Below are 11736 nucleotides of genomic sequence, written 5' to 3'. Positions count from 1 at the left end.
AAAAAACACGCCTGCCAATTTCGGGTGAAGATACGAGACGCCGTCTGGGCGCGAACGAGTTCTCACACCGAAGCAATGGAGGGAATCTCCGAAGCAAACCTACGCTGTCACAACAGGCTCCGATCGAGAGGAAACCGAGAGCCAGAAATCCGTGTTGGCTAGTGGATCGGTTCTTCAATCGCGGCGGCCGACGACCGACCTTACTTTGCTACTAGAACGGGAAACACCACGCTCCCAGGCACCAAGGCCAAGCCCTAGCCCTTTATACTACTCCGAAAGCCAAGCCCCGAAGGAGTTATTCGCCCACCGCCACAACCCTCCAGATCCAGGGGAAACCTGGACTGGAAACTCATTTCGGACAAGCCGGAGAAAACAGAAAACAGAAAAAAGAAAAAAGAACCCTACACTCCTCCTCCTTTATTGCTCCCAAACCCTAACCACATCACTCCCTGCAGCACAGCAGCACCACCATCGACGCAACCACTAGATCAGGGGACTCGGAGGGAGCCGAGCTACAAGAAGAGCACCAGCCAAAACGGCCATGGCCTCCACGCCGGTCGCACATCCGAAAATCTCCAAACTGAGAGCGAAGAAAAGGGGACTGGAGAGACGAAAAGAGAGAGCGAAGAGAGGGCTGAAAGATGGAAGAGAGGGAGGAGGAAGGGGGAGACTGGGGGGAGGAGGAAGAGGCGGTAGCCTCCCCCCAAACCCTAGAGCAGAGGCAGGCGGCTGTTTTCCTTTCTTTTAGAGAGAGAGTTTCTTTTAGAGAGAGAGAGAGTTTATTTTTTGACCAGTAACAGTGTAAGTAGTTGCCTAGTTAGTTCCCTTAACAACAACTTACACTCTTACTGGTCAAAAAATAAACAACAAAAACTACTCTTATATGTTATTTTTGCTGCAATAATACACAAGCACTTACAAAAACTCACTCACATCACATGTGGGGTCCACAAAGTAAGAGAGTGGACTCCACATATGACGGTGAGGGAATTTGTGTAAGTGTTTATACGTGGTTGTAAAATTATTGTTAAGACTCTTATGTAAGTGTGTGCACAACACGGTTTGTGGGGAGTAATCTGAGGAGCCTCAACAAAAAGGAAAGAGATTTCCTATCATTACACATTAGAAAGGAGAATGAAATAAAATAATTGGAATAACGATAATCAAAACCAACATATCCAAAACCAATTTTTTGGATAACATTAAATCAATTTCAAGGTACGGATTGCATAATTGCACAAAAAATTCAACATAAATTCCAATTGAATGTGGGACTCCCGAACCAGTAAGGCAGTAACCATGCCCAACTAAATGCACTCCAAAGTCCATATTACGGGTGCAAGAATATGAGAAGCCTCAACTAAAGGACAGAACGCATTCGAAAAGAAAATGAAATGAAATAATAGACCCGATAAATAATGAAATAAAAATTCAAGATTCAAGTCAACTCTATGCCTTTCTAAAATAACTACTCCTAGTCTCCTACCTTCTTTTATTTTTGGAAATCCAAATTCATTATTGCCATTATCGATTAAAGGATTTAGAGGGATCAATTTAAAGAAAATACAACACTAGCAAGGGAACATAACTCCGAAATCAAGCATCGAAATCTCTGAAAAACAAAACCTTAGACTACAATAAGTGCAAAAAACGATAAAGGCCAAAGCAGTTAACCTACGAATCGATGATATCCGACATGCCGAAGAGGATGTCGTCATTTCTGGACATTACTATCTCCGTAACACACGGACGAGGGAGAGATCACTGAGAAGCAACCACTAAAACACACCTAAGTGCTATCTCAAAAAACTCAATTTTTTTTGAGTAAATACGAAAAAAAACTCAAAAAATCTGCTTTTTTGAATGAGGACAATTATAAATCAAAAGGACAGATTTTTTTGGGTTGTGCCGTCTTTATTTAATAAAAATTGAGTTTCCATCTTGATTCTTTACATTTTTTATCCCTTGTCGAGACGATCAAATAATTCACAACTATTTTACATGAAACTAACCAATGCAAAAAAAAAAAAATGAATATAGGGAAAAAATACTATTAATTGTGCAACTAGCGTTGCGTTGCTAATAGTACAAGCAACGAGGAGGAAGATTGCTCGGAATGGCTATGAACGAGCGGGAACTGGCTCCGATATCTGAATGCCAACTTAAAACTTCAGATTTTCAGTAGATTTTTAAATATGATAGGAGTATCTTCTTCTTTTTTTTTTATCCGCAAATATGATAGCTTGATCTTCAAAAGGTTTATTAACTTCAGATGTTTCATTAGATTTTAAAGGGCCACAATGGTATGGCATGATGCCCATGTCACTGGGATTAGGGAATAGGACTCAGAGAACTGGGAAACATCCATAACAATAGGCGTCGAAACCAACAGAGCACCCGAAGCAGGTGTTTAACAAACGGAAACATTGCAAGTTGATCGAAACATATCCAAACACAGCTAGGGATGTAGACGAAGCATAAAGGGTAAAGAACACCACTAGAATAGACAAGATTCTCACAAAACAGCTACATGGTAGTAGCTTAGATATAAGAGTGAGCCATACATGCGAAACGAGCAACCAGCTTTGTGAAATTAGTCATTCTGATTGAAAGCACTGGACAAAGATCGTCAACACCACTTAAGAGTTATCTTCTCCCAAAAGAGCAAATATTGGCCCAGCATGTCTTCGTAGAACGCAATTGATCTCCACCTAAAAATGCAAACAATCTCATCATAAGATCAATTCCAACATAATAAAACAGCATCCGCTTTTTTGACATTCAAACTTGTGCACTTCAAATGGACCCAAGAATACTATATCCTCCCTCTTGTCCCATTTGGGTTATCCATTTCAGCAATCGTGTAGATTACATCATCAACGAAGGTATTTCCATTTTCGAAAAAACTTCCACCATCCGAAGAATACAATTCAAAAAATTATTCACACAACTACACAAGTACCTTACTTGGTGAAATCAAGGCACCATTGATGAAATTAGACACAAATGGAACAGAGGAGAAAAATAGATGTAAAATGCTAGTGATCTTGAAATCAATTAAACAACATGTGGGGCCACACATACCCTGGGCTTTCTCGCCAGTAAACTATTCAACGTGAACAGAGCATTAGTCATCACCGTCACCGAAAAAGAGATCTTCATAATCATAATCATAAACATCACTGCCACAAGAGAACTCAAAATTTTCATCGCCATCAACATCGGACATGAGGTCAATCTCAGAAAATCCAGAAGGGTAGTCATCATCAAGTGAATAATCGTCATCATATCCATTGTAAAAGGTCATATCAAACTCACAGTCATCAGTGGAATCGTATGGTTGCCGTAGATATTTGATCTGTTCAGAGCATCTTTCCCCCAAAGACCCTCCGATATTAACATTAAAACAATGCCTCAGATCAAGGGATTCAAGGTTACGGCACCCGTCGAGAATGGCCTTTAAACCATCATCTGTCAAATTGTTTCCAAGTAGCTGAAGATGGTGTAGTCCAGGCATGGTTTCTGCAATAGCTAGCGCCTCATCATCATACTCCATATACGGGGCCCTGGACCCTCGACTGTTAAATTTAAGTGATTTCAGATGAGGGCAACAACGCCCGACATTTAAGAGGGCTTCTTTTGAAAGTAAGCCAGAGTATATGTGAAGCTCCTCCAGTAATGGCAGTTTTTTAGCAATTTTACTCAAACCATCATCTGAAATGCTCCAGGGATAAATAATTTGAAGACGCCGCAGCTGACTTGCTCTATGAACAGGTGGAAATTAAAGTACAGCAAAATATCAGTAGACCATAGAAACATGAAGTTGGTTTTTCTATTTGAATTCATGTGATAATACACAGAAACATTAATCCGTATAGTACAATTAGATTAATCAACTTGGAAACCCAGGACGTTCATATCGCAAATCCTGAATGGCAAACAAGCGTGTCCGCCTGACTCATATTTATTACCAAAACAGGGGATATCATGTGTATAAAAAACTCTATGAGTGCATCATTAGAATATTTAGAAATAACTTAACTCCACAAAGAAGAGGCTATGGCCATGGGCCATCATATTAACAGGAAAATAATTCATCAACCAGCTTGGAAGTAAATATTACCCAACTGCTGTTGATGTCTACATGTATTCTCGTGTACACCACCAACTACATTTCATTACCTCTTCTAAATGTATAAAGTACTCGTGCTGAAAACTCGACACTCAGTTTAAGATTCCTAGAGGTGTGTCTGACATTTCGTTGCAAATTCACCTAGGCAGCATATTTTGCAACCAGTTCACCTTGAACTACCCATAGACTCCATTATTACAATAACGGTACTATACCATCTTGCAAACACCATTTTACCCTAAAAACAAAGATGTACATAGGAAGATGAATATATTTCTGTCCCATAACCTCAAGATGAGAGTTAAATGAATCAAACTCTGAGACACAGCCACAACGTCACGCATACTCGAGTCCAAATTCATCAGAAGCCAAATTGTGACCCGGTTGTTAGAATAGAGTTGGACTAAGTCCACATTGGTTACTTATGTTATGTAACTAGTCACCACATAATATAAATAAAGCTTACGTGTGTTAGGGTTGGTTAACACCCTATACACTTTCTCTTATCTCTATTATCATGGTATCAGAGCGTTACCTTAAACCACCACCATAGCCGCCGGAGGCATTAGCCACCATCACTCCCACTGTACATCTTTTTCCGTACAAAACCCCCCCATCATCAGCCGAAACCCTAACTGTACATCTTCTATCCATCTGTTCAAAACCCTAACTGCTGCAGCTGCCGAAACCCTAGCTATTATTTCCGACCACCATATACCACTTGCCGTTTATATCTGGTGCATCATCCACATATGGTACTGTTCGTAATCATCTATTGGAGTCTCGCGATCTCCTTTCTCTCAGCGAAGTATTTAGTCGCCTTCGTCAGTCTTCTGTATCTGTGTCTGCGCCACCAACTGATCGTTCAGCATTGGCTTCCATTGTTTCTGGTACTTCATTTAGCCGTGGTCGTGGCTGTGAGTTTGGTTTTAACGGTCGTGGTCGTGACTCTGGATTTAGTGGACGTGGTTCTGGCCGTGGTTTTGGTGGGCGTGATTCTAGTATGGGTAATTGTGGTTCTGGTATTGGTGGTTTTGGTGGTCGTATGTCTCGGGGAGGTAGTTGTGGCCGTAGCCATGATTCCCGATCGTGTACTCATTATGGGGGGACCAATCATATCGTGGAGATTTGCTATGATCTCCATGGGTTCCCTCAGGCTCATCAGGCTACTATTTTTGAGGATGCTGAACCACTTCCTCACCCTGCCGACTCTGTGGTGACTATTTCTGCAGAAGAGTATCAGCGACTTGTGTCAAATTAGACTTCATCCTCTACTGCTACGCTAGCTCTGACCGGCTCCTTCGTTGCTTGTGTTGTCTCTTCTCGTTCTTCCACCCATTGGGTTATCGATTCTGATGCTTCAGATTATATGACTCATATGACTGGTACATCTACTATCTTTTCCGGTCGTCGGTCTGTTGGTCCACCATCTCGTGTCACCTCAGCTGATGGTTCTACTTTTGAAATTACTGGTTTGGGTCTCGTTTCTGTTACTCCATCTCTTACTTTGGACCCTGTCTTTCATATTCCTAGTTTTCCATTTAATCTTATGTCTGTTAGTAAACTTACGAAATCTTTAAACTGCTCCATCACTTTTTCTTCTCATGGTTGTGTGTTTCAGGATCTCTCATGATTATGTGTTTCAGGATCTAAAGACGGTCTATATTACTTTACCAATAACATCTGTCCTGTCCTGTCCTGCAGCTGTTGCTCTTCAGTCATCAATTTCTCCCTATCAACAACATTGTTGTTTGGGCCATCCTTCACTTTAGAATCTGAAGCGTTTGGTGCCATCATGTAGTCATGTTAAGGACTTGCACTGTGAAGTCTGTGAGTTTAGTAAACACCGTTGAGTGTCTTTTTATCCTAGGGTTGAGCGTCGTGTGTCACGTCTTTTCCAGTTAGTACATTCGGATATTCGGGGTCCTATTCATGTTCCCATTTTAGCTGGTTTTCAGTATTATGTTATTTTTGTCGATGATTTCTCTCGTGTTACATATCTTTTCTTATGAAAACGAGATCAGAGTTGTTTTCTGTCTTTAAGTCATTTTATGCAAAAATAAAGACTCAGTTTGATTCTTGCATTCGTATTTTTCGTTTCGATAATGCACGTGAATATTTTCATAATGCTCTTTCTCGTTTTTTTTGATGATCATGGGATAATTCATCAGTCTTCCTGCGCTCGGACTCCACAACAAAATGGGATTGCCGAACGCAAGATCTGACATTTATCTGAAATTATGCGTGCCATGTTAATCCAAATGCGATCCTTAAGTCTTACTGGAGTGACGCTGCTCTTACAGCCTGTTACTTGATCAATGTATGCCCTCCACTGTTCTTGGTGGTCAAATACCGCACAAGGTCTTATTTTCTGGTCGGCCTCTCCACTCATTACCCCCTCGGGTATTTGGGTGCACATGCTATGTTCATGCGCTAGATCCTGACCGGGACAAACATGATCCCCGCTCGATCCGGTGTATCTTTCTCGGGTATTCCCATACTCAGAAAGGATATAAATGTTACTCACCCTCTCTTCATCGTTACTTTGTGTGTGCTGATGTCACCTTTAATGAGTCGTTGCCTTTCCTTTCGGGGACCCCTGAGTCTGAGTATGTCCTTTCTGAGTATGTTATTCCTATAGATGTTCCTCATGTTCCTGTGCCACCCTTGCAGGTATATGTTCGTCAACGAAAAAGATTAATAGCCCCACCAGTACCTGCCGTCGCGCCTCCTCCGTCCCCAAATCCTGCTTCACCACGTCCACCCCCACCTCCCCCGTCACTTGATCTTCCTATTGCTCTTCGCAAAGGTATTCGGTCTTGCACTACTCATCCTATTGCTCAGTTTGTATCCTATAATCATCTGTCTCCGTCTCTTCGTGCTTTTACTACTTCTGTTTCGTCCATTTTTGTTCCTAACACTGTTCAGGAGGTCTTATATGTTTCTGAGCGGCGGACAGCTATGGAGGCTGAGATGTCTGCTCTCCATGACAATGGCACTTGAGAGTTGGTTTCTCTTCCGCCAGGAAAGTCTACCGTTGGCTGTCAGTGGGTATTTACCGTCGAACGATATAAGGCCTGTCTTGTGACCAAAGGCTATACCTGGACATATGGAGTTGATTATGCCGAGACTTTCTCTTCAGTGGCCAAGATTAACTTTGTTCACATTCTTATCTCTCTGGCAGCCAATCTTGGTTGGCCCTTGTTTCAGTTAGATGTCAAGAATACCTTTCTACACGGTGACCTACTCGATGAGGTATATATGGAGCAACCTCCTGGGTTTGTTGCTCAGGGGGAGCGTTCTCAGGTCTGTCGCCTTTGAAAAGCTCTCTATGGTCTTAAATAGTCACCTTGAGCTTGGTTTGACAGATTTAGTGATGTTGTGTTGCAGTTTGGTATGCGTCGCTCCCATTCTGATCATTCTGTCTTCACTATTCAGTCAGATCGGGGGGAAATAGTGTTGATTGCGTATGTGGATGATATCATTATTACTGGGGATGATCCGAGAGGCATTGATGAGTTAAAAACAGTTTTTACAGCATCAATTTCACACTAAAGATTTGGGTAAGCTTCGATATTTCTTGGGTATTAAGGTAGCAAGATCCAAGGACGGGATCAGTTTGTCCTAAAGAAAGTATGCACTAGATATTCTAGAGGAGACTGGTTTATTGGGAGCAAAGCTTGTAGAGACCCCTATGGATCCAAACGTCAAATTGAGTGTTGATCAGGGGGAGATATTTCCTCATCCAGACCGTTATCGTCGCTTGGTTGGCAAGCTGAATTTTCTCACCAATATACGGCCTGTCAGTATAGTAAGTCAGTTCATGTCAGCTCCTCATCTTCCACATTGGGAAGTATTGTCAAGTATCTCAAGACTCATCCTGAACGTGGCCTCTTTTATTGTTCAAATGGTCATTTGCGTGTTGAGGCCTTTACTGACGCTGATTGGGCAGGATCACCATCTGATAGACGGTCCACAACTGGGTATTGTACTTTTGTTGGTGGAAATTTAGTTACCTGGAAGAGCAAGAAACAAACTGTGGTTGCTCGGTCTAGTGCTGAAGCAGAATTTTATCGTGTCATGGCTCATACTACTTGCGAGGTTGTGTTTAAGAGCTTTGCTCAAAGAATTGGGGTTTGGCGTGCAATTGCCTATTCCTATGTATTGTGATAATCAAGCAGCGATACACATCGCTTCAAATCCACTGCATTTTATATCCCTCCTCTCCTTCTCGTGAGACATTGAGGTTTTTGAGTTAAAATTAGGATTATGCTAGTAAAATTAGGATCCATTGCGACAGGTCCTTGCTTGATCAAACAAAAAGAAAAGGAGAGGTCCTGCAATGGCACAAACACATCCCATTCAGTCCACTCTTATCTGCAGGATGTATGAGCTTTTGGCATCTCTGTCACTAACCATCCCCATTTTTCCCTAGTACGTCCTCCCTTCCTATTTCATGTTGCATTTACAGCACTTCTACTCTCCACTCTCCAGTATATTATCCCCCATATAACACATCTGTTTGCATTGCCAGATGTACTGCTTTTGTCACAGACCACTAAACTGACCTCTATACTTTGCATTGATAAAGATAATAAGATGCGCAAACCATGGGTACGTTTCTTGGTTTACTTTTTACTTTTTGTAAAGATACCTTTAATTCCTTTGCTGTTAGGCAACAAACGAGGTTGAATTCGCCTAATGCAAACCACAGCCTTACCAAGAGTGATATAGACTATAGTGATGTCCTTAGCCCCTTAAACTATGTTAGTATTGGGATGAAGGTAAAACGAAGTATATAAGCGTGAGGGCACCTAAGACCATGTAATAAGTACCTCGTAATCATCATTAAACGAATAAAACTTTAGACAAACCTATTCTCTGCTCATAGCCACCACCAATGTACCTACAAAGGGCAATGCTCACAGACAAGTGATTACAGCCATCACTCTCAATGTCCCAAAGATCCCTTACTCAAGATTATAAATTGGTCCTAAAGCTAGGGGATTCCCAATAATGGTCAAGCAACAAGTATAAATGAGTGGTTTGTCAGTCTTTCACCAGCAACAAGCTGCTGGCAATTGATAAATGTTACGGAAGTCCAAGCTGTTTATTTTCAACAAAGCCCTGCAACCCATCACTCTCCATGTCCCAAAGATCTCTAACTCATGACGATAAATCAGCCAACTAGGGGATTCCCAGTAAAGCTCGCGCAACAAGTACAATTGGACCAATCAACCAAAAACTCTAACTCGTGATTATAATTTGTAAACTTTAAAGCTACGAGATTCCCTGAAAGCTCAAGCGTATAAATTAATGGCACTAGCCAGTCTTTCATCTGCAACCAATGTTCTAAAAATTGCTAGGCACTAGTTAGATGGAAGAGAGGCACCTAGATGCTTTGGACCCCCGCCTAGCACCTAGGCGGGGACTAGTTGGCCTAGGAAGCTAACTTTTAGAACACTGTCTGCAACAAGCTAGTTGAATATATGTGGCTTTGACTTCGTAACTTTATCAATTGATGCTACTGAAGCTTGTTGCGTTGCCGATGAAAAACTGACGAGTTCACTCATTTATACTTGTTGCTTAAGCTTTACCGGAAAATCGGGAATCCCCAAGCTACTGAAGTCCAAAAAACTTCAGTAGGATATAAACTGAGGTGTATCATGCAAATTTTTGTTTCCGATCTATTGCAAATGGACAATCAGCCACATAGGGCAACATGCCACTCAGACCTAATTAACTACAGTGCCACCTGCAACAGTCAAGTATCAGCTCTAAGAGACAAGATATGGCACACCTCATAGACCGCTCGCTCAAAACTAATTGAATTCAAATTCGAAGCCCATGATTCTGCGATAGCTGAATTGAAAACTGACAAGAGCCTTTAACAATGTTTACTTCAAATGAACATAAAGCATGGTCAAATTGTGGGAATACTGAAATTCAGTGGAAGTACAAAATACTCGGCCAAATTTGCATCTTAAAGGGACTAGGCAAAGCTTGGGATCCATTCTAATCGAACGCATGGAAGAAAATAATTTATCTTTTCACTTTCTTTTCTTTTCTTTCACTTTCACTTTCTCTCATTGTAACTGTCCCCCATAATTTTCTTTGTAACCAAACACACCCTTAGACTATTGGAGAACAATTGAGAGGTTCTAACACGAGGAGGACAGCATTTTCCGTGCAACAAATATAGCACCAGTATACCACGTCCACAAATGCAGAAATAAATCAGGTATCCACGGAAATTTACCGCTCGCCGATGTAGTCAAGGAGCTCATCGGAACCGAAACCTTTGATACTAAACTCGACCAACTGTCCGCAGCTCCGGTCGATGGCGTGCGTGGCCATCTTCTCGACGTCGTAGCCCATCTCGTCCCACATATCTTCACCAAAATAACCGCTCATATGGATCGACCTCCACATGTCTGGGTCTTTGGAGACGCTTCGCCATGCCATGCACACCTTCTGCGCGCTCTGGAGTAGGTCCATCACCCCGACCTTCTTCAGAATCATCGCCGTCACGTCTCGTGGCAGCTCCGCCCAGTTTCGAGCGTCTATCGCCTCCGCCGGCGGCGGTGGGGTCGAGGAGGACGCCATTGGGGTGGAATTTCGGGTAGTGTTTCGAAGGATTGGGGGAAATGAGGAGGTTTTGTATGTTAGGGTTTTTTCGGTTGGGGGAGAAAGAAATGAGGATATTTCCTTCCCAAAATTGGTGGAAGCAAACGACAGCGTCTCCAATCTTTACCCATTTAATTATTTATACTCAAAATTTGAGTACAAAGTCTAAAAATCCATAGTATTCATAACTCATTTGTCTATCCATTTTGAGTGCTACATATTTTTTCACCCAAATTTAAAGAGATTCAAATTCATACTCATTTTTTCTCAAACCCTGTTTTTACTCTCATTAATTACAAGTGTGTCAAGTATGGATAAAAATATAAGTTTAGCATTCGAGATCTCTTATCCAAATTTCTACTCATATTTGAGTGAAAAAATAGATAATGATTAGAGATGTTTACTACTACTTGTTGGAGATGGATCTTTTCCTATTCGGGTGATGAGTGGAGAATTCAGTTTTAATCGAAAAATTATTCTCCGCAAACACACATTTTTATGCAACCCAAAACTAAGCATACGTTACACATAGTTTTATGGGCTTTTGGGTGGTATTTTTATTCAATTTTTTTCCGCAATGGCACCTTGATTGAATTAAAATGGCACCCTTTCAGATAATATTGCTCTACAAAGAGAAATTTGGGTCTGGGTTTATAAGCTTTCAAGTTTGAAGGGTACATTGGTCTACGTAGTTTAGGGATTTCGGGTGAATTTGGATGAAGTAGATTAGTAACTTATTTTTTTGTCCTTATTTGAATTTTTTTTTGCATTTGTTTGTTTGGCGTCAAACTTTTGTGACTTATTGATTCATCTAGATAAGAGAGATCGAAAAAGTAAAAAATTTTTATCAAAACTTATAACATTTTGAATAAAGACAAAAATAAGTCAACTTTATCTTTTTGAAAAAAATTGAGTTTCGATCAAAATTTTTTACTTTTTCGATTTCTCTCGCTGAGAAGAATTAATAAGTCAAAAAA

The 11736-nt window shown here is 41.1% G+C and overlaps 1 protein-coding gene across 2 annotated transcripts; it reads right to left on the bottom strand.

The window, feature by feature from the left end:
- Window positions 1–2478: 2478 nt before the first annotated feature.
- LOC131313256 (F-box protein SKIP19-like) lies at window positions 2479–10890 on the bottom strand. Of its 2 annotated transcripts, XM_058341469.1 has the most exons (3): window positions 10392–10890; window positions 3079–3764; window positions 2479–2711 (listed from the first exon to the last, which is right to left on the bottom strand). In XM_058341469.1, exons 1-2 carry the CDS (start codon window positions 10736–10738, stop codon window positions 3128–3130), a joined length of 984 nt encoding a protein of 327 aa, XP_058197452.1. In that variant the 5' UTR covers window positions 10739–10890; the 3' UTR covers window positions 2479–2711; window positions 3079–3127. The 2 variants fall into 2 exon arrangements, with proteins under 2 accessions (XP_058197452.1, XP_058197451.1); XM_058341468.1 differs by lacking the exon at window positions 2479–2711 and having other exon boundaries at window positions 2869–3764.
- Window positions 10891–11736: the final 846 nt, after the last annotated feature.

The sequence above is a fragment of the Rhododendron vialii genome, chromosome 13a, assembly GCF_030253575.1.
Source record: "Rhododendron vialii isolate Sample 1 chromosome 13a, ASM3025357v1".
Classification (NCBI taxonomy): Eukaryota; Viridiplantae; Streptophyta; class Magnoliopsida; order Ericales; family Ericaceae; genus Rhododendron; species Rhododendron vialii.
This window is presented reverse-complemented; position numbering and strand designations above follow the sequence as displayed.